Source organism: Hypanus sabinus, unplaced genomic scaffold (assembly GCF_030144855.1).
Source record: "Hypanus sabinus isolate sHypSab1 unplaced genomic scaffold, sHypSab1.hap1 scaffold_559, whole genome shotgun sequence".
Classification (NCBI taxonomy): Eukaryota; Metazoa; Chordata; class Chondrichthyes; order Myliobatiformes; family Dasyatidae; genus Hypanus; species Hypanus sabinus.
In genome coordinates this window covers 39,586-63,443 of record NW_026781420.1, presented here as the reverse complement: position 1 = coordinate 63,443, position 23,858 = coordinate 39,586, and the positions used below count along the sequence as shown (strand labels likewise).

Genomic DNA, 23,858 nt, shown 5'->3' with positions numbered 1-23,858 from the left:
GAAAGAGATGATTGGGGAGGGGCGTGCTCAGATGTCCCACTCACACAGTCTCCTCAAAGTCAACTTATTACCAAAGTACATACTGTATATGTCACCATAAGGTTGTGGTACCTTTATTATTTAGAAAATTTATAAAATATATTTATCAGAACATAATTAATTACAGGGTATTTCACAGTTATATTAACATAGATTTCAAAATTATGTAGGCATAATTTCAAAAATATATGAACATAATTTGGAATTATATTCACTGTATATAAAAGAAATTCCAGCTGTGCACAGCAAAGGCTTTGTGCGTGGGGGGCGTTTCAGTTACTGTGCAGCCACACACCTGCCCCACTGAGAGTGAACAATGACTCAGATTCAGTCTCCTGCAGGTCTCTACTTTCTCAGAAGTTTGTGTAAATTTGGCATGTATCCAGAAACTCTAACAAACTCCTACAGATGCCCAGTGGAGAGTATCCTAACTGGTTGCATCATGGCCTAGTATGGAAACACCAAAGTTCAGGAACAGAAAGTGGTGGATGCAGCCCGGTCTATCACAGACAAAGCCCTTCCCACCGTTGAGTGCATTTGCATGGAGTACTGTCACAGGAAAGAAGCATCAAGGACCCCAACCATCCAGGCCGTACTCTCCTCTCACTACTACTATCAGCCAGGTGGCACAGTAGTCTCAGGTCCCACACCTCCAACAGTTATTACCCGAGAACGATTGGGCACCAACGTGGATAATTTCACTCACCACAACTCTACTCTGATTGATCGGCCTACAGACTCACAGTCCAGGTCTCTACAGCTCAACCTTTTAGTATTATCTTTTACCTTGGTTATCGATCCTTTTATGCATTGTATTTCTTTTATTTTCCTGTAAGTGCCTGTAAGAAAATGAATCCGGGTAGCTTGTATGCATTTTGGTAATAAGTTTACTTTGAACTGTTGTTACCAGCTCCATCTTGTGTGGTGACCAGACCAAGCATTATGTCAAGGCCAGTAAGACACCACTTGCAACCTCCCCTGACAGACACTCCTGGAACGCTGTGACTGTTCCTTCACTGTCACTGGGTCTGTATGCTGGAGCATTTGCCCCAGGACTGCGGCGATTCAGCGAGGTGGCTCACCTCAAGGGCAGAACATCCCCAGATGCCCAGAATGACTTCAGAGGAAGGGTATTAGTGGAAGTGAAGGACTGGGCAGTACCGTTGACTTTACAGAGTCAACGATCGGGGTTGAGTTCCTGCTGCTGTGCTGTTACGTTCTCCCCATGGGTTTCATAGAACGTAGAAGAGTACAGCACAGGGGCAGGCCACTCAGCCCACAGTGTTGTGACAAACCTGCTGAAAAGCAAATCAAAACCATACAAACATGATTCCCTCCTACAGGAATATATGTCCACCAGGAACATATCCCTCCATCTTCCTTACATCCATGTGTCCAACCAAACCTCTTAAAAGCCTCTAATGTGTTTGCCTCTGCCACCACACCGGGCATCCACCCCTCTCTGAGTAAAAAACTTACCCCTCACATCTCCCTCTCACCTCATAAAGACATAATTGATTAGAATCAGTAAGTTGTGGGCACGCTACATTGGCACTGGAAACATGTTCCATACCCAGCACATCCTTAGCTATTGACACCACAACACATTTCACTGTCTGTTCCAATGGACACATGACAAATAAAGCTAGTCAGTGTCTTCATCCCTTATTGCAAGCTGATGAATCCTGGCTGACCTTCTGAATTCTGGTGGACTGGTTAGGACTAGATTAACACAAGATGGTAGACGATGGAATCTGGAGCAATACACACAATGCTGGAGGAACTCAGCAGGTCAGGCAACATCAGTGGAGGCCAAGGAAGGGTCTCGACCAAAACTATTTCCTGTCCAACTTCAACCACAGATGCTGCCTGACCCACTGAGTTTTCCCAGCATCTTAGTTGTGGCTCTGGGAAGACGGCCTTTGGTTGCAGGGGAGACCAGGACCTGGAGCTGCTCTCGCAGAGCACGTTCTGGGGTGGTTTAGTGGAGGCATTGGGAGTCAGGGAGGGTGGGACGGAGTGAATGAAGGGGAACTGTTTCCCAGGGCAGGAGGGTGGGTGCCCAGAGGATGCGGAACAAATGGGTAACGGCATAAGAACCAGAGATGACAGGAGGGGAAGGTGTCTCCTCGAGTTGTTGGGGTCAGGAATGCACTGTTCGGAAGCATAGAGGAGCAGATTAAACAGGGACTTAAGGAGGGAATGGGAGTGGGGGGGCATGTCAGGATGTGGGGAGGGAGGAAGTAGCCGGTTCATTCACATGGCCAGTACAGGCTCAGTGGGCTGAGTGGTCTCATTGCAGTCCAGCTGGCTGTAGGATTTTATAATCCATCGGTCCTCTGAAACCATTACATTAATATCTTTGTTAATGCGGCCGAGGGAACTGATGTGAATTAAAGCTGAAATTATATAGCTTCCTGCTTAACACTCCCAGCTCTGTGCTGGCAAATCTGGCTCAGACTGCGTCAAAGTTAAATCCGGCAGTAATCTCAATCAGAGGCCAAGATTCAAACATCAACCTCTCTGAGCAAAACCACCCAGCTGGTCAGTTATCAGAAAGGCTGTACTGTGAGACCACAGTGTCCACCCAGCTGGTGCCAATTCAATGTTTGGCCCAGTCCACTCCAAGCCCAACACCTCCATGAACCCGACCAAGTACTTTTCAAATGTACCTGCCTCAACCACAAAACTCTGGCAGTTCATTCCACATAGGTGAAAAAGGTTCCCTTTTAAATCTTTCCCCACTAACCCTAGGCCTATGCACCCTACTCGACAGAAAAGTCTGTTACTTAACCTGCACGTTAATCTCAAAGTTAGAACTACATTTATTACCAAAGTATGTATACATTAAACAACCTTGAGATTCGCCTTCTTATACGCAGCCACAAAATGAAGAAACACAAAAGAACACATTTTAAAAAAGGCTGTCAAATATCCAAAGTGCAGAGAGAGAAACCCTTCAGGGAATCCTGCACCAAGACTTCCAAGTCATTTACAGAACAATCCATGAAGAGCAGAAGGCTGCTAATGGGATCATCTGACTTAGCAGTGAGATAAAGACAAGAGGAAGCAAAGCTCATTCCTCAAGCTCTTGCACAGGACGTTCAAGAGCTCTGGGCAGCAGCTATTAAGTAACAGTGTGGTGAAGTGTATGGCAGAAAGAATAAAGGTGTAAACCAAGTGCAAATTCAGTAATCAGTGGTGCAAAGGGATTTGGGAGTCCTCATGCAGGACTCGCTAAAGATTAATTTGCAGGTTGAGTTGTTGCTGAGGGTGACAAATGCAATGTTAGCATTCATTTCCAGGGGACTTGGATATAAGAGCAAGGATGAGATGCTGAGGCTTTATAAGGCCTCACTTGGAGAATTGTGAGCAGTTGCCCTTATCTGAGAAATGATATTCTGGTGTTAGAGAGGATCTTGGGAATGAAAGGGTTAATATATGAGGGGTGCCGGATAGCTCTGGACCTGTACTCACTGAAATTTAGAAAAGTGAAGACGGACTCACTGAAACCCGTTGAATATTGAAAGGCCTAGATAGAGTGGATGTAAGGAGGGTGTTTCCAATAGTGGGGGAGTCTAGGACCAGAGGGCACAGCCTCAGAATAAAATAATGTCCCTTTAGAATAGAGATGAAGAGGAATTTTTTAGCAAGTCAGGTTGGCAGCTTCTTGATTCGTCAGGGTGTCAAAGGTTACGGGGAGAAAGACGTCGAGAGGGATAATAAATCAGCCATGGTGGGACAATAAATCATTGATTGAAAGTAGACTAGATGGGCCAAATGGCCTAATTCTGCTTGTTTATCTTATGATCTTAACTCATCCAATCTATGGCAGTAGGGGCCTGAAAGGTGGAGGCAGTTATTTTAAGCTCTCACAGATGATGGAGATGAGCTTGAAGGGGTAGTTGGGTAAAGATTACGGGACAACCATTGAACTACAGAAAAGGTTATCCCTGGGCCTGACCTGTGTCCGGCCGCTGGTGGACACTGCCTCCTCACCTAAGATCTCCGCCATTCATCAGCGTCATCACCAGACACAGCTCATATTTGGTCTGAAAGGCGTAGGCGAGCGAGACAATGAACCGATTGTGAACCTTGGCCAGGATCTGCTTTTCCAACAAGCAAGCCTATAGGCAAGAGAGCAGAAAAAAACAAACATCAGTCAGGGTTGCAGCGACGTCCTTCGTATTCAACCTGTGTTGACTCGGTGTCTGACCCCGGGGCTGTGAGATGGGACAGTGTGGAGGGAGATTCACTCTGTGTCTGACCCCGGGAGTGTGTGATTGGACAGTGTGGAGGGAGCTTCACTCTGTGTCTGACCCTGGGAGTGTGTGATGGGACAGTGTGGAGGGAGATTCACTCTGTGTCTGACCCCGGGAGTGTGTGATGAGACAGTGTGGAGGGAGCTTCACAATGTGTCTGACCCCGGGAGTGTGTGATTGGATGGTGTGGAGGGAGATTCACTCTGTGTCTGACCCCGGGAGTGTGTGATGAGACAGTGTGGAGGGAGCTTCACAATGTGTCTGACCCCGGGAGTGTGTGATTGGATGGTGTGGAGGGAGATTCACTCTGTGTCTGACCCCGCGAGTGTGTGATGGGACGGTGTGGAGGGAGATTCACTCTGTGTCTGACCCCGGGAGTGTGTGATGGGACGGTGTGGAGGGAGATTCACTCTGTGTCTGACCCCGCGAGTGTGTGATGGGACGGTGTGGAGGGAGTTTCACTCTGTGTCTGACCCCGGGAGTGTGTGATGGGACAGTGTGGAGGGAGATTCACTCTGTGTCTGACCCCGCGAGTGTGTGATGGGACGGTGTGGAGGGAGATTCACTCTGTGTCTGACCCCGGGAGTGTGTGATGGGACAGTGTGGAGGGAGCTTCACTCTGTGTCTGACCTCGGGAGTGTGTGATGGGACAGTGTGGAGGGAGGGTCACTCTGTGTCTGACCCCGGGAGTGTGTGATGGGACGGTGTGGAGGGAGTTTCACTCTGTGTCTGACCCCGGGAGTGTGTGATGGGACAGTGTGGAGGGAGATTCACTCTGTGTCTGACCCCGGGAGTGTGTGATGGGACGGTGTGGAGGGAGATTCACTCTGTGTCTGACCCTGGGAGTGTGTGATGGGACGGTGTGCAGGGAGATTCACTCTGTGTCTGACCCCGGGAGTGTGTGATGGGACAGTGTGGAGGGAGCTTCACTCTGTGTCTGACCTCGGGAGTGTGTGATGGGACAGTGTGGAGGGAGGGTCACTCTGTGTCTGACCCCGGGAGTGTGTGATGGGACTGTGTGGAGGGTGCTTCACTCTGTGTCTGACCCCGGGAGTCTGTGATGGGACAGTGTGGAGGGAGCTTCACTCTGTGTCTGACCTCGGGAGTGTGTGATGGGACAGTGTGGAGGGAGATTCACTCTGTGTCTGACCCCGGGAGTGTGTGATGGGACAGTGTGGAGGGAGATTCACTCTGTGTCTGACCCCAGGAGTGTGTGATGGGACGGTGTGGAGGGAGTGCTCACTCTATGGACCCTGGGTACGTGTGATAGGCTGGTGTGGAGGGAGCCACTCTCTTTTTCTGATGCCAGAAGTGATGATTCTCTATTGCGGACTAAGAGTGGGAAGGGGACAGGGAGAGGGGAGGCAATGGTTCGGAAAAGGGGAAGAGAGAGGGGAAGGTGTGGGAAACACCAGAGAGGCATTCTGCAAAGATCTGTAAACCAATTGTTTGGAATGAAATTATCTTCCCTGCAAATAATTACAAGATTAACCTAGTCATTGAGTGTAAATATACAGTCCTCATATGTATTCTAATTTCTATTTCTTAATTTAATTTAGTCTATTTTGTGGGTTGCTGTTGGTGATAATCGCCCTGATTCATGGAGTCAGAAAGCATGTAAATAGGCCCTTTGACCCAATCTGATCCCATGTTCCAGGATTTGACCCAAACCCCTCTCATTCGTTTCCTAACTGTGCACTAGAGCAGCTGCTTTCTAGGCATGGAGCTGTACCCTCCTTTACCACCTCCTCTGCCAACTTATTCCCTACATAGGCTGTAAATTCGGGGTTTGATTCCTGCCACTGTCTGTAAGGAGTTTGCACATTCTCCCCATGAATACTGGAATTTTCTCCAGTGCTCCAGTTTCCTCTCTCATTCCAAAGACATATGATCAGGGTCAGTAAGCTATGGACATGCTATCTTGGCAACAAGTAAGTTTTAAAATGAACCTGAGACAATTACCTACCTGGTGAAGTGCAGCAAGACAGTCGAGTTTAAAAAATTGTTGCACATGTTGTTTTCTTCACAAGAGGAGGAAAGATGATTGAGATTTAAAAAAGGGCAGAATAAAGACAAATTTGCAGGTTCATAAACAATGAATACTGGATGATAATAGTCATAAATTAAAAAAAGAGAAATGACCAGCTACACTGGAAAAAATAGACTTGTTTAATTGCACAACAGATAGCTGGATTTTGTAGACTGAGCAAACTGAACAGTAATGAATTAGCCAATGAGAAGCAAGTGCCCGTTTTGTTGAGTGCATCAGGTTGAAGAGTATACAAGTTTGACTGCTGCAACCAAACCAGCCAAAATGAGCTTTGCTGATATCCTGAAAGTAATGCAGGGACACTTTGAACCAAAACCATTGCTGATTGCAGAATACTTTAAGTTTCATAAGCGGAATCAAAAGGCAGGGCAGTCCATTTCAGCATAAGTGGCTGAACTGAAGAGATTGTCTGAGCATTGTCAGTTCAATGGTGCACTGAGAAGTTGTTTAGTTTGTGAAGTCTTACAACAAAACATTCAAAACTGGCTCCCATCTAAACATTAACATACATTTAAAAGAGCAGTTGAAATCGCTGTATCAATGGAAACAGCCACCAGAAATGCAACTGAGTTTGAACAGCTTTTCATACTGAACTGAAGCCTGCAGAACTTATAGTGGAGAAAAGATCACTCCTGTGGGAATGGCATTTGCAACAGTGAAACACAACAACCAACAAGCCACATTGGGCTTGAATGTGGTAAAAACAGAAAAGGCAGCATTGTGGCTGACACAACTACAAACTGATTGGAAACTGATCCACCATTTTCATGCCACATCCCCGCAACAGGGTTAACTGAAAGCAAATTAAGAAAGGTACTGGATAATGTCACAGCAGTGTTCAAGGATGGCATTGGAAAACTCAAACAAATCAAGAATAACATAGTGTTAAAAGCTACGCACAAGCTTTACAAAGCCTAACCAGATACCTATGCCACTCGTGATAAAGTAGCCAGTGAGCAAGATTGCAAGGAATCTGAAGGAATTCTTTCCCAGCTTGTGTGGAGCTCATGGGCAATGCCAGTTGTCCCAAGAAGGATGGGTCTCTTAAGATCTGTGTTGATTTTAAGGTCACCATCAACCCAGTACTGAAAGCAGATCAATACATTCTGACCGGATAGAGATAGCTTTGCCATTTTTTCTGAAGAAAATATTTCAGCAAAGTGGACAGTTGAAAGCTACCGACAGATGAAGATGGAAGAAGTGTTTCGCACCATAAACACTCATGAAGAGCTTTATCGCTACAATAGGCTTATTTTTGGAGTAGGATCTGCACCTGCACTCTGTCACATGCTGGTGTCACCTCAGTGTTACCCGGAAGACATTATTGTCACTGGTAAGAATGACAAGAAAGATCTCCAAAATCTCAAGACAGTTTTAAAAAGATTAGAATATTATGGGATCAGAGCATGATGCAACAAATGTGAAGTCTTTAAACCAAACATCACTTACAGTGGTCACACCATTGATGCACAAGAATTACACGAGTGTGCTGAGAAAATTCAAGTAGTGGTGGATGCCCCGAGGCTGAAGGTAGTTTCACAGTTGTGGTCCTTTTTAGGGTTTGTCAATTACTGTAACAGGTTCCTGCCAAACCTGACTGCTGTGCTCCACCCCTTGAATGCATTGCTACAGCTCGTGAAGAAATGGCAATGGACAATGCTTTCAAAAAGGTAAAGGAATTGGTGACATCAGGCACTGTACTCACACATTATCATCAATACTGTCCAGTAAAGCTTGCCTGTGACATTAGAACATTAGAAAGTTTTTGACAAGACCAAGCCATTCAGCCCAACAAAGTTTGCCAAATTCCTGTTCACATGGTGTGTTGAAATAACTATCAAGCTTCAATTTGAAAGTCTCTAAGGTACTAATCCCATCTAATAGGTAGTTTGTTCCATGTGTCCACAACTCGCCGTTTAAAGAAATGCTTCCTGAAGTTAGTCTGAAATCTCCCCTTAACCGATCACCACCTATTGCCTCATGTCCTTGATGATGGATTAATTTTGAAGTAGCACTTTAATTTTTCCCTTAATGATTTTGAATACTTCTAACACCTCTCCTCTCATTCTACATTTACTTAGGCTAAAAAGGTTTAATTCTTTCTATATTTCTTCACAGCTTATACCCTGCAGACCTGTTCTGAGTCTAGTCACCCTTCTCTGGATTTCTCCAGTGCCTTCACACCCCTCACAAAATATGGAGACTGAAATTGTACACAGTACTCAAGATGTGGCCTCAAGTGCATTATACAGCTTAAGGAGAACATCTCTTGACTTGAACTCCACTGAGCACATTATATGGCCCAACATTCTATTAGCCCTCTTATTCGCTTCACGCATTGTCCAGATGTGGACAGTGATGAGTCTACCAGGACACCCAATCCTTCTCACACAGTGCACTTTCTAACTCAGAACCCCCATTGTATATTTATATTTAATATTTCTACTTCCTATAGGTATTATTTTACATACCTGGATTTTTGGAGCCAATTCTGCACCATTCACACACCTTACCCTGAATCCCTACCTCCTATAATTTGATCATTAACCTCTTACAGAGTACCTTGTCAAAAGCCCTCTGAAAGTCCAAGTAAATTATGTTAATCATTCTCTTGTCATCATAAATTTGAGTTGTCTCTTCATAGAACTCCAGCGTATTAGTAAAACACAGTTTCCACTTACTGAACCCATGCTGGCTTTCTGTTAACAGGCCTGTTCTTATCATCTGTTTTTCCGTTTCATTCTTTAGTAATGCTTCCATTATCTTACTTATGATACACATTTTGCTTACTGGTCTATAGTTACCAGGTCAGTGCAGTCACCCTTCTTATATACTTTCCAGTCCTTAGGGATTCAATGACTTTTGGAAGACACGTGTTAGGGGTTTGTCACTGACTTCTTTAAGTGCACTTGGATATATGTTGGTTGACCCTGGAGATTTCAGCCTTTTCAACTATAACAGGACCACACTTTCTAAGGTCTCTCAGTCACTTAAAACAACCACATTTTGCTTTACACTTGCTGGTATATTACTAACATCTCCACAGGTGAATACTTTAGCAATATATGAGTTAAGAGCATCCACTATGTCCTTCTCTGCATAATTTAATGCTCCATTATTATTACTAATCATACTAACCTTCCTCCTTGACTTTTCTTTTGCTACTAAAATACTGAAAAAATTTTGTAGGGTCAGTCTTAGCATTATCAGCAATATCCTTCTCAACCTGCCTTTTGACAATCTGAATTTCGCTCTTGACTATAGCTCTCATATTTTCATATGTCCTACGTTAATATCATTAGTATTTTTCTGCATTCCTTATTCCTTCTTTTCTTCAATAATTTGTTATATATGTCTTTATTCATCCATGTAGTTGATCCATTGTGTTTCTTGCTTCTCCCGATCTTGGGTATGAACATTTCCTGCACTGATTGACAAATGAAGGTCTCCTGATGTTTTACTCCTGAACAAGCATTTCTGGAGAGGGACTACAGAGGTGATCAGAAGTGGGTATTTGGAAAGGTTAAGGACAGAACTGAACCACCCTCCTGATGAAGGGTTTCGGCCCGAAACGTCGTCACTACCTCCTCCCATAGATGCTGTCTGACCAGCTGAGTTCCCCCAGCATTTTATTTTATTCCCACTGGGAAGTGAATACATATTGAAAACGAATGTGATCAGGGAGCGAACAGCGGTGGAACAGACCTAGTACAGAGTCGACTGGCTGAACGGCCTCATTTGCTGTGAATTTATGATTATTGGGAAAGTGAGTAAAGTCTGGAAGCAGTATGAAGTAGAAACCCTCCTGATGAAGGGTTTCGGCCCGAAACGTCGTCACTACCTCCTCCCATAGATGCTGTCTGGCCTGCTGAGTTCTGCCAGCATTTTGTGTTTTTATTTATTTCCGGCATCTGCAGTTTCACTGGTGTTGCCTGTGAACCACTCTCCTACACAGTGGAGACTGAGTCTGGTATCATCTGGAGACAACACCATGCTCCAGATGGGTGGAGGTATGACTCCTTCACTCTGCTAGCCTTGGGCAAGACGCTTAGCCCCTTCCCCCCCCCCCCCCCCCCGATCAGGGTCATGAGAACCCATGGGGGCAGGTGGTGGACGGTGGTATGACAAGTCCTGCTTATGCGACCACAGAGACCAGGCAGACAATCTCTGAAGAGAATTGATCATGGCTGGGGTCACCCGTCTTGAAAAGACACTGCCCAGAAAAAGGCGTCTTCTGTATGAAACTTTGCCAAGACAATCATGTTTACTTACTGTGATTACCCACGTCATTCGACACGGCATATGATGCAGCACCCCGTGAATAACTTATGTCTGTGTGTTGTGTTACCTACCTGATTCTGATGCGAATTTTCATCCTAGTAGTGTAGGAGCTCGTGAAACACCTCACAGTGCCAGTGATCACCAACTGGAGTTTGATTCTCGCTGCTGACTGTAAGCTCTCTCTGTGACTGCCTGTGCTCCCTTCCAATATTCCGAAGAAGCACGGGCTAGGATTCGTATGTTGTGGCCAGAAGCAAGGCGACCCCAGAACAATACTCGGGGTGTGTTAGTTGTTGACACTAAAGCAACACATCTCACTGATGTCTCGTGGGAAATGTAAGCTAACCGTCTACCTGTACCTCCCCGTACCTGTGCCCAGGATAATAAACCGGACTGGAACTTACCTGGTTGAGAGTTTAGTAGGTAATTTACAGGGAGACTGGATCAAAATTCAGAGTAATTTACATTGAAACATACAGTGAAATGCCTTGTTTGTGTCAACAATAAACAAAAGCTCAGGAGGAGTTGGGTGCAACCCTGATAGCATGTCCGGCAGAACACAGACCGCAGCAAGCTAAAGACAACATAGATTCTGAGGGGGAAATGCAGATAGGGTCAGATTGATGCCTTTGCTGAGAGGGGATGGGGTGGAGAGAGCCTTTCTGGTAGGGGAGGGTGGGGAGTGGGAGCCCTCTGGGAAGAGGAGGGTGGGAGAGGGATTTCTCTGACAGGGAAGGGTGGGAAGATGGAGATTGGGACAGGAAGCCCTCTGGTAGGGGAGGATGGGGAGGAGGGTGGGGAGAGGGAGCCCTCTGGGAAGAGGAGGGTGGGAGAGGGATTTCTCTGACAGGGAAGGGTGGGAAGATGGAGATTGGGACAGGAAGCCCTCTGGTAGGGGAGGATGGGGAGGAGGGTGGGGAGAGGGAGCCCTCTGGGTAGAGGAGGGTGGGTGAGGGTGCCCTCTGGTAGGAGATAGAGAGGCAAGGGAGCCCTCTGACAAGGAAGGGAGGGGAGGTGGAAAGTGGGGCGAGGGAGCCCTCTGGGAAGAGGAGGGTGGGAGAGGGATTTCTCTGATAGGGAAGGGTGGGAAGATGGAGATTGGGACAGGAAGCCCTCTGGTAGGGGAGGATGGGGAGGAGGGTGGGTGAGGGTGCCCTCTGGTAGGAGATAGAGAGGCGAGGGAGCCCTCAGGCAGCCCACCCACCTCGTATCCTTTCCGTTTTTTCAGCCGCTTCTTGTTGAGCTTCTTGTTGGCGTACATCTTGCCCGTGGCCCTCATCTGACAGGCACACACCTCACCGAAGCCCCCCTTTCCCAGCACCCGGAAGTCCGTGAACCACTCCTCGCCGATGGGCTGGGCCTCCAGCCACTTGAACTGCAGGAAGCGCAGGAAGAAGGCGCTCTCCTTGTAGCTGTCGGCCGCCTGGGCCTCCAGGTAGGCCAGCAGCTGCCCCTCGGACTCTCGGAAAAGCTCGGCATGGCCATTGGGATGGTCCTCCTTCACCCGGAGAACTGTCTTCTCGTCCAGAAAGGAACAGAAGTCTCGCGAGCTGGGCTCATAGTACTGATTGACCATACTCTGGGCCTTGGGCACCCGGCCGCTCTCCTCCGTGGTGCCATACTCCTCCACGTCCTGCCAGAGGCTGGCTGCCATGTGGAATCGCTCGGAGGCCCGCAGGAACTCGCAGAAGAGCCTCTTGCCGATGGGCTGTCGGCAGCAGATGCTATGGAAGGAAAGGTCGAGCTCCTGCCGGAGAGCCTGGCACCGAGACGCAGGGGGCAGCCTCAACCTTGTCCGCATCTTCTTGTCCCGGACAGCCAGGGCGGAGCCTGCGTCCATACTGCTCCGCGCTGCCACGAAGGCCGAATTGGCCACCACCGTCTCCAGCCCCCCGAAGTCCATGCTGGCCTGTGAGGAGGGGGTACTGCGGGTCACCCTGAAAAGGAAGGGCAGCAACAGGGCAAGACGAGTTGTGGAGGAAGATGGAGAGGGGGTTTGAGGATGAAGGAAAGGAAGAGAGAGAGAGTAGTGGGGAGGGCAGAGGTGGGAGGGAGAAGGGGAAAGGAGGGAGAGACAGAGGAGAAGGGGAAGGGGAAAGTGGAGGGGGAAGGTGAGGTGGTGGGAGAGGAAAGGGAATGGTGAGGGAAGGGTAGGAAAGGGAGAGGAGGGGAAGGGAGATATGAGGCAGTGGTAGAGGGTGGGGGAAGGAGAGAGAGGGAAGTGGGAGAGTGGAGAGAGAGGAGGAGAGAGAGTGGGAGGGATGGGCAGAGGGAGGGGGAATGGCAAGACGGAGAAAGGGAAGGTGAAATGGGGAAGGAAATGAGACAGAAGTAGGAGAAGTGTGGGTCAGGAAGGGGAGAGTGAGGTGGGGAGGTGGAAGATGGTGAAAGAAAGGGGGAGGTAGAGTGGAGAAAAGAGATATGGAGGGGAGGAGAGAGGTAGTAGGTAGGATGGAAAAGAGAGGGAGGGGAGAAAGAAGGAGGGGAGAGGGAGGTGGGAGAGGGAGAGTGAAAGGGAGAGAGGAAGGGGAGGGGGAGAGGGTGGTGACAGAGAGGTAGGGGAGATTGTTGGAGAGTGGGGGGAGAGCAGGGGGGAAAGGGCAGAAGAAAGGGGGGAGAGAGAGGGTGGAGGGAGAGAGGGGAGGGGGAAGAGATTGTTTAATGTGAGGTGTTACATTTTGGGAGGGCAAACCAAGGTAGGCCTTACTTGGTGAGCAGTGAGGCACCGGAAAGTGTAGGCCCATAATCCCTCGAAAGTGGTGTCACAGGGTAGGGTCGTGAATAGAGCTTTGGGCACATAAACCAGGGTATTGAGTACAGGAGTTTGCATGTTTTGTTGCAGTTGTATAAGTCATTGGTGAGGCCTATTTTACATAGAAACATAGAAAACCTACAGCACAATACAGGCCCTTCAGCCCACAAAGTCTGTGCTGAACATGTCCCTACCTTAGAAATTACTAGGCTTACCCACAGCCCTCTATTTTTCGAAGCTCCATGTATCTTTCCAAAAGTCTCTTAAAAGACCCTATCGTATCCACCTCCACTACCTTTGCTGGCAGCCCATCCCACGCACTCACCACTCCCTGCGTAAAAAACTTACCTCTGACATTTCCTCTGTACCTACTCCCCAGCACCTTAAACCTGTGTCCGCTTGTGGCAACCACTTCAGCCCTGGGAAAAAGCCTCTGACTATCCACATGATCAACTCCTCTCAACATCTTATACACCTCTATCAGGTCACCTCTCATCCTCCGTCACTCCAAGGAGAAAAGGCCGAGTTCACTCAACTTATTCTCATAAGGGATGCTCCCCAATCCAGGCAACATTCTTGTAAATCTCCTCTGCACCCTTTCTATGGCTTCCACATCCTTCATGCAGTGAGGCAACCAGAATTGAGCACAGTACTCCAGGTGGGTTCTGACCAGGGTCCTATATAGCTGCAACATTACCTCTCGGCTCCTAAATTCAATTCCACAATTGATGAAGGCCAATACATCATATACATTCTTAACCACAGAGTCAACCTGTGCAGCTGCTTTGAGCGTCCTATGGACTCGGACCCCAAGATCCCTCTGATCCTCCACACTGACAAGAGTCTTACCATTAATGATACTATATTCCATCATCATATTTGACCAACCAAAGTGAAACACTTCACACTTATCTGAGTTGAACTCCATCTGACATTTCTCAACCCTGTTTTGCATCCTATCAATGTCCCGCTGTAACCTCTGACAGCCCTCCACACTATCCACAACACCTCCAACCTCTGTGTCATCAGCAAATTTACTAATCCATCCCTCCACTTCCTCATCCGGGTCATTTATAAAAATCACAAAGTGTAAGGGTTCCAGAACAGATCCCTGAGGCACACCACTGTCACCGACCTCCATGCAGAATATGACCCGTCTACAACCACTCTTTGCCTTCTGTGAGCAAGACAGTTCTGGATCCACAAAGCAATGTCCCCTTGGATCCCATGCCTCCTTACTTTCTCAATAAGCCTTGCATGGGGTAGCTTATCAAATGTTTTGCTGAAATCCATATACACTACATCAATGTGTTTCTTCCTTCATCAATGTGTTTAGTCACATCCTCAAAAAATTCAATCGGGCTCGTAAGGCACGACTTGCCTTTGACAAAGCCATGCTGACTATTCCTAATCATATTATGCCTCTCCAAGTGTTCATAAATCCTGCCTCTCAGGATCTTCTCCATCATCTTACCAACCACTGAGGTAAGACTCACTGGTCTATAATTTCCTGGGCTATCTCTACTCCCTTTCTTGAATATAGGAACAACATCCGCAACCCTCCAATCATCTGGAACCTCTCCCGTCCCCACTGATGATGCAAAGATTATCGCCAGGGGCTCAGCAGTCTCCTCCCTCGCCTCCCACAGTAGCTTGGGGTACATCTCATCTGGTCCCGGCGTTATCCTCTTTCTAAATATCTACATGCTCAAGCTTTTCAGTCTTCTGCGTCATCATATCATCACCAATATCCTCTTCTATGGTGAATACTAAAGTAAAGTATTTATTAAGTACCTCTGCTATTTCCTCTGGGTCCATACACACTTTCCCACTGTCACACTATTCTCTCACATCTTATCCTCTTGCTCTTCACATACTTGTAGAATGCCTTGGGGTTTTCCTTAATCCTGCCCACCAAGGCCTTCTCATGACCCCGTCTGGCTCTCCTAATTTCCTTCTTAAGCTCCTTCCTATTAGCCTTATAATCTTCTAGATCTCCAACATTACCTAGCTCTCTAAACCTTTTGTAAGCTTTTCTTTTCTTCTTGACTAGATTTATTACAGCCTTTGTACACCACGGTTCCTGTACCCTACTATAATTTCCCTGTCTCATTGGAACGTACCTATGCAGAACTCCACACAAATATTCCCTGAACATTTGCCACATTTCTTATGTACTTCTCCCTGAGAACATCTGTTTCCAATTTAAGCTTCCAATTTCCTGCCTGATAGCCTCATAATTCCCCTTACTCCAATTAAACACTTTTCTAAATTGTCTGTTCCTATCTCTCTCCAATGCTATTGTAATGGAGATAGAATTATGATCACTATCTTCATAATGCTCTCCCACTGTGAGATCTGACACCTGACCAGGTTCATTTCCCTATACCTGATCAATAAAACCTCTCCTCTTGTAGGCTTATCTACATATTGTGTCAAGAAACCTTACTGAACTCACCTAACAAACTCCACTCCATCAAAACCCCTTGCTCTAGGGAGATGCCAATCGATATTTGGGAAATTATAATCTCCCATCACGACAACCCTGTTATTATCACACCTTTCCAGGATCTGTTTCCCTATCTGCTCCTCGATATCCCTGTTACTATTAGGTGGCCTATAAAATACACCCAGTAAAGTTATTGACCCCTTCCTGTTCCTAACCTCCACCCACAGAGACTCTGTAGACAATCCCTTCACAGCGTCCACCTTTTCTGCAGCAGTGACACTATCTCTGACCAACAATGCCTCTTTTGCCTCCCTCCCTGTCCTTTCTGAAACATCTAAAAATTTTGGAGTATTGTTTGCAGTTCTGGTCACCTACCTACAGGAAAGAGATCAAGAAGATTGAAAATGTGCAGAGAAAATTTACGAGGATGCTGCTGGGACTTGTGGAACGGAGTTATAGGGAAAGGTTGAATAGGTTAGGGCTTTATTCCCTGGAGCATCGGAGAATGTGGGGGGGGGGGTGTGGAGATTTGTTAGAGATATACAAAATTATGAGGGGTTTAGGTAGGGTAAATGCAAGCAGGCTTTTTCCATTTAGATTGGGTGAGTCTGGAACTAGAGGTCATGGTTTAAAGGTGAAAAGTGAACTACCTACTGCGGCTCCAAGGGGGAGCTTCCTCAGTCAGTGAGAGTGTGGAACGAGCTGCCAGTGGAGGTGCTGGATGTGGGTATAGATGGATGGGGCCAGCAGGAGACTAGGTCAGGTAAACAGGCCTGAAGCCCTGTTTCTGTAGTGCTCTATAACTATGATCTTCAGAGTTTGTTTAGATCAAAGGCCTTAGTTTCACTTTGAACTCTCTCACTCAAACTCAGCATGAAATTCTACTTTCTCACCAAGACTTCCACGACAACATTACTAATTATCCCTTTGTCATTCCCCAAACTGATAACTAACACAGCCTTTTGCTAAACAGTCTTGAAAATCAGACCGTACACGTTCCTTAAAATTGTTCTCTCGCTCAGCACTGATTTGATTTATGTGAAATCCCCTCTATAAACTGCAGCTCCTCGGAATAGCCCCTTGTTCACTCGCAGACCTGTGCCAATGACCCGAACAGTTGAAAGGACTACCTTCAGTTCCCAAAGTTTATTCAGAGGCCTTGTCCACATCCCTCTGTACACCAATCTCTAAAACCTCCAGCCTTTTGAGGTCTCTGCACCCGTTTCACACCCCCCCCAGTTCCTTGTCTCTTGAATTCCCTCCCCAACCCCCTTTAGGGTACTCAATAAAACTGGCACCCTTCACCTCCAGCACAGAGATTAGTTTAATTTTCACAAGTACATCGGAACGTACTGTGAAAGATGTTTGTGTCAATGACTAACACAGTCCATGATGTGCTGGGGTAGTCCGCAACTCACTCTCTTCAGTGAGGCCTCGTAAAGAGTCGCCATTGGCAATCAGCTGATACGGCAGCTGCACAAAAGGACTTACCGTTGTACTGGCAGACCAAGACCTCACAGGGATTCAAGCGCCAGGCAGAATGCCCTTCCTGTTACCACAGCCTACTCCACATCCCAGCTCTGTTCAAGTACCCTGCGTGGAGTGGAAGGGGATGTTCTGCAGCATCCCTCAGAAGGAGGGGGATTACCAGCTATAGTTAGAGGCATGAGCTTTGTCAACCGACATTAAGGAAATCCACCAGCGACACGATTCTTAAAACCCGAGGACAAATGGGAAAGTCAGAAGCCATGACACAAATCCGCCCTACAGAAATATCCCTAAATGCCTCATCACTGCGAGAGCACTGCCTTGGATTACCAGCTCCTTGGGAAGAGAGAGACCATGGAAAAACAGGCATTTTTCTATCTCCTCCCCAGAATCAGAGTCAGGGATAATATTATTGACGTGTGAAATTTGTTGTTCAGCAGAATGACAGAATTGTCTGTTCACCACCTGTATATTGAAACACACAGTGGAATACATCCTAACAACCAGCAGATGCTAGGGAACGTGCAAGGGTCATTCCAGCAACTACAGGACAACACAGAGCGCGACTAAACAAAACAACAGGCCCTTTTCCCACTCACCTAACAGCTGTTTTGCTGTTGTATTGTTGTTTAGTTGCTTGTGTTCGACAATGAAAGTTTATTTACACAAAAATAGACGAAGACAATCAGAATTTACAAGACAGTGAGTACATTCAGATTAAGATATGATTACTGCTGTCTATAAAACAGTCAATTCCTTGGGGGTAATTCCCTACCGCTCCAGGAGATCCCCCACTGTATCCATTGTGACCATGTTCTCCCTGTCCAAGGACAGCCTGGCACGAACATTTCCTCGGAAGAGGGGCAGGCAGTCAGCCCGGGCAGAGCCCTCCACGTTCCGCCAACTCGACCCGTGAATGGCCATCTGAGCCGGGCCCAGGAGCAAGCCCACCAGTAGATCCTCCTCGCGACCTACCCCCCCCCCCCCCCGTACTGGGTGCCCGCGTACGAGGAACGCAGGGCTGAAGTGATCCAGAACCTGAGCAGCATCCCCTTCAGACACTCAGACTGGGACTGCAACCTCTCACCCTCCATATAAGCGAGTTACACTGACTCCCCCCACCCCTCCGGCCACAGAATGGACAGGGGATGGGGGGGGGGCAGTGAACCTGTTGCATGGTACAGCCCAACGCGACCTTCCATCACAGGTCCCCCATGAGCTGCCAACAGGGTACGCACACACAGTGACCGACCGGCGTCCGCGATCGGAAGACTCAAGACTGCAGCAGAGACCCACTGCATTCTATTGCCCTGGAAGAAGTCTACCAGTCTCTTCTGGATCCCGGAGACTGGGTGGCACTAAAGTAATCAGCCAGTACCATATCATCGAGGCGATCAGCTGCTCTATAACCATCACCATTCTGCTGTATGAAATTGCACAAAGGAGGCCTGACCAGCGTCCCAGCCAGGCAGAGATCTTTGTCTTCAAATCCTGCCAGTTCGCCGGCCAGGTCTCCTCTGTTGAGTTTGAGGTAGATCCCCAAGTAGATGTGTGGTGCTCTACACACAGGGTCTCAACCTCTCCACTGACCCACCAGGAGCCCACACACTTTTCCCAACTGAACCTTGCAGAGGATATGGCTGAGAAGATATGCTGGCAGTTTCACATCCTCTACAAGTCATCAGGGTTGGCGAACATGAGGAGGACGTCATCGGATCAAGTTGAAAGGACGACCTCCATGTCTGGTTTGCGTTGAAGCAGACCCATTAACCTCTCACAGAGAAGGCACACAAATGGAGTACAACTGCTCCGACATGGGATTGAGGCAACAATCTGGGAAAGCAATTCCTGTACACACAGGCGACCCCTGTTCTATGGGCTTTGCCCCTCCCCAGAGAACACGTGCTCTGAGTACGCAGTCTCAACTAAAGGCAAGTCTGCCTTCCCACACGGCTCCTTTACAGTGGCACTGCTCACCAGCCCAGAGGACGCATGTTCAGGAGCTGTCTCCCTGGCACAGGGCCCCTGCTCAACAGGGCTATCTTCCGGCTCTGAGGGGACATTCTGCAAGCAAACGGCTTTTACCGGGGTAAATCTTCCTCCTCTTGTGGCTCCTGATCTCCAGGCTCAGGGGACACATCCCTCCCCCGTTTCAGGCCGCAGTTATGTTGAGGCACACTGACCTCCATTTCAAAGGCATCTCTTCCCCCGTCCTCAATTTCCCCTGACTGGATTCAGGAGCCAAGGGACCTTCCGGGCTCAGTTCAACAGCAACCACCTGCTCCTTCTCTGAGGGAGAAGCCTTCAGATGCTCTTTCTTCTTTTTCGCCTTCCTGCCTGCCACCTGAAGCCATCCTCACCGTCACTCGCCTCGTGTCCAACCACAACTTCCACAGTCGGTGGCACAGTGGGGGTGACAGGATGAGGGACAGCTGGAGGGAGGGTCAGCGTGTGCCTAAACAGTATGGCACCTCAGGCCACCTGTACCCTATAGGATGGTAATAAAAATGTACCTGAAGTGGTCCCTTGGCATCCCCACCCCATCCAGCTATACAAGGCAACGGCACTTGTCAGGGAAATGGGGATGGGTGTCGAGGGTATTACTATCTGCATGGAGGCAACGCTGGATCCACCTGCATAAAAACCCTCCCCATCCTTACCGCCTGACTCAGGGCCAAAAATGAACCCCTCGCCAACTTCAAATAGAAAATCATCTTCCCATCCCAAACCACTGATGCAACAATGCCCTCACGACCTCCAACAGTCTCTCCTGTGGCTTTTATGGTTTTTCCAGAACGAGAGGTGACAGTTTAAGGATAAAAGGGAAGCCTTTTAGGACCGAGATGAGGAAAAGCTTCTTCACACAGAGAGTGGTGAATCTGTGGATTTCTCTGCCCCAGGAAACAGTTGAGGCCGGTTCATTGGCTATATTTAAGAGGAAGTTAGATATGGCCCTTGTGGCTAAAGGGATCAGGAGTATGGAGAGAAAGCAGGTACAGGGTTTTGAGTTGGATGATCATACTGAATGGCGGTGCAGGCTCAAAGGGCCAAATGGCCTACTGCTACTATTTTCTATGTTTCTATGGTGGCATTCCTACCAACTGAAGTGGGCCTTCTTTAAAGTTAGTAATTTGAACGCAGGGTCTTCTTTGTGAGCTGTAACTCCCAACCCCGCAGTCTCCGCATTTGACTTCGGCACAGACATCTCGGAACTGCAACCTTCCACGATGCATTTTGAATTCAAAAGTTTGAACCACATACCGTTGCTGAGACTCAACAATGCATGGGCTCAATATTGTTATTCATTTAACTGTATTTGCACAGCTCATCTCCTTCCACACATTGGTTGTTGTGTGCAGGTTTTCATTGATTCTGTCATATTTCTCTGTTCTATTCTGAATGCCTGCAATGAAATGAATTTCAGTAATACTTGGTGACATATCTGTAATAAAGTTACTTTGAAATTTGAACTTTGCACATAGAACACAGAACAAATAACATGGAGCATAAAACACAGAACAAATAACACGGAACAGTACAGCACAGGATAGGCCCTTCGGCCCACAACGTTGTGCCTTCTCTTAAGATCGATCTAACCCTTCCCTCCCACATAGCCCCCCATTACTCGCAATAATTTCTCCATCAGCTCCTCCCACTTCCTTCAGGACAAAAAGGGTAGCCATGGGTACTCGCATGGGTCCCAGCTAAGCTTGCCTTTTTGTGGGCCACATGGAACAGTCCATGTTCCAAAGCCACACTAATGACACTCCCCAGCTTTCCCTATGCTACAGCGAAGACTGCACCAGTGAACTCATCAGCTTCATCAACTTTGCCTTTAACTTCTTTCCTGCCCTCAAATTTACTTGGTCCTTTTCTGACACCTCCCTCCCCTTTCTTGATCTCTCTGATTCTATATCAGGAGACAGCTGATCTACTGACATCTACTATAAACCCACAGATCCTCACAGCCACCTGGACTATTCCTCGTCCCACCCTGTTCCTTGTTAAAAACGCCATTCCCTTTTCTCAATTCCTCCGTCTCTGCTGCATCTGCTCTCAGGATGAGGCTTTTCACTCCAGAATGAAATGTCCTCCTCTTTCAAAGAAAGGAACTTCCCTTCCTCCACCATCAACACTGCCCTCAACTGCATCTCTTCCATTTCATGTACGTCTGCTCTCACCCCATCCTCCCGCCACCCTACCAGGGATAGGGCTCCTCTTGTCCTCACCTACCACCCCTCCAGCCTCTGCATCCAGCACAATTCTCCGAAATTTCAGCCATCTCCAACGGGCCCCACCGCCAAGCACATCTTTCCCTCCCCTTCCCCACTTTCAGCTTTCCACATGGATCACTCCTGACTTGACTCCCTTGTCCATTTATCCCTCCCCACTCATCTCCCTCCTGGCACTTATCCTTGCGAGCAGAACAAGTGCTACACCTGCACCTACACCTCCTCCCTCACTACCATTCAGAGCCTCAAACGGTCCTTCCAGGTGAGGTGACACTTCACCTGTGAGTCTGTTGGGGTTATATGCTGTATCCGGTGCTCCCAGTGTGTCAGTGAGACCCGAGGGAGATTGGGAGATCATGTTGCCAAGCACCCACACTCTGTCTGCCAGAAAAGGCGGGATCTCCCAGTGGCCACACATTTTAATTCCACTTCCAATTGCCATTCCAACAAGTCAGTCCTGGCGTCCTCTACCATTGCCATGAGGCCACACTCAAGTTGGAGAAACAAACCGTCTGGGTAGTCTCCAACCTGATGGCATGAACATCGATCTCTCAAACTTCCAGTAATGGTCCCCCCCCACTTCTCCCCCCTCTCAATTCCCCATTCCCCTTTCCCTCTCTCACCTTATCTCCTCACCTGCCCATCGCCTCCCATGGTTCTCCTCCCCTTTTTCCTTCTTCCATGGCCTTCTGTCCTCTCCAATCAGACTCCCCCTTCTCCAGCCCTGTATCTCATTCACCAATCAGCTTCCCAACTCTTTACTTCACCCCCTCGGTTTCCCTAGTGTTTCTCTCTCCCATCCCCCCCAATTTCTTAACCTGACCTTGTCTTTTTTTCTCCAGTCCCGTGTGTGTGTGGATTTCCAGAATCTGCAGAAACTCCAGTGTTTATGATTTGCAATTTCAAGTTAGGAACTGCCTTATTAGCCGTTTCTGTACTAGGGAAAGTCTCTGATGTCCATTTGATTTCTGCCTCTTATCACCTCTCTCAAGCCGAGTCTGCAAGTCTGCTCTTCTTGCACACCATCACCATACTGACCACCAGCCCGAAGGCAACAGTGACCAAGTGTGAGTGAGTGGTTGCCGTCAAGCCCAGCAACGCAGCCGTGTCGTCACTTTCCTCATTACAACAGAACATAACTGTTGCTTCATTCCAGCGTCTGCTTGGGACTGGACAAAGACCTGTGGCCTGGTCAGTGGATGAAGCAGACACCCCCACCAGCAGCAACATGATGTGACCTCTCTCTCCCCACAACCCCACGCCTAGTGGCTTTGTCATCACTCCACCACCAGTGTCCCGGGGTCCCTGTCCCCTCTCCCCACTCCCAGGGTCCCTGTCATCTCCCTGCCACAACTCCTGAGGTCACATTCATCCCTCCACTGCCACACTCCCTGGTGTCTCTGTCATATCTCTGCCCAATCCCCACTCCCAGGGCCTTTGTTGTCTCCCCCCACCCCCAGCTTCCAGTGTCTCTTATCTTCCCCCACCCACCCTCCAAGAGTCTCTGTCGCCTTTCCACCAACCTCCCCAATCTGAGGGTCTCTGTCATCTCTCCCCCACCCACTACCATGGTCTCTGTCATCTCTTGCCCCTCCCAAAGCCCCGGGGTTTCTGTCATCTCTCGCCCCCACCCAGATGTTTCTGGATATTCCCCCTCCCTGATTCACAGGGTCTCTGTCATCTTTCCCACCCTCCCCCACTCCCACCTCTGTCACCTCTCCCCACCCCGGGAATCTCTGTTGTCTCCCTCCCCCACCCCCACTCCCAGGATTCCATGATGTCACCTACTCCCCCATTCCAAGGGGGGCTCTGTTGTCTCCCCACCACTACTTCCTGAACTCTCTACCATCTCTCCCCATTCCCGGGGGGGGGGGGAGTTTCTGGAGCTGCTCCCCCAAAACTCTCACCCCCCCCACTCCAGCTGTCTCTGTCTTCTCATACCCCCACTCTAAACATCTCTATCTTCAAATACCCCGACTCCAGCCAACTCTGTTGTCTCATATCCCCCCACTCCAGCCATCTCTGTCTTCAAATTCCCCCCCACTCCAGCCATTCTTGTCTTCAAATACCCCCTGACTCCAGCAGTCTCTGTCTTTTCATACCCCCCCCACTCCAGCCGTTTCTGCCTCTCGTACCCCCACTCCAGTCATCTCCATCATCAAATACCCCCACTCAGGTCATCTCTGTCATCTCATACCCCCACTCCAATCATCTCTGTCTTCAAATACCCCCTGACTCCAGCCAACTCTGTCTTCTCACCCCCCAACTCCAGCCATCTCTGTTTTTCATACCCCCCACTCCAGCC

The 23,858-nt window shown here is 48.3% G+C and overlaps 1 protein-coding gene across 1 annotated transcript in view; it reads right to left on the bottom strand.

Moving 5' to 3' along the window:
* Window positions 1-12,535, bottom strand: part of LOC132389410 (rhodopsin kinase GRK1-like) — a 31,120-nt gene extending 18,585 nt beyond the window's left edge. Inside the window, exons 1-2 of the mRNA XM_059961934.1 lie at window positions 11,837-12,535; window positions 4,039-4,166 (exon numbers count right to left, since the gene is read on the bottom strand). Of these exons, the coding sequence (XP_059817917.1) occupies window positions 4,039-4,166; window positions 11,837-12,535 (827 nt within the window). The remainder of the gene's footprint in view (window positions 1-4,038; window positions 4,167-11,836) is intronic.
* Window positions 12,536-23,858: the final 11,323 nt, after the last annotated feature.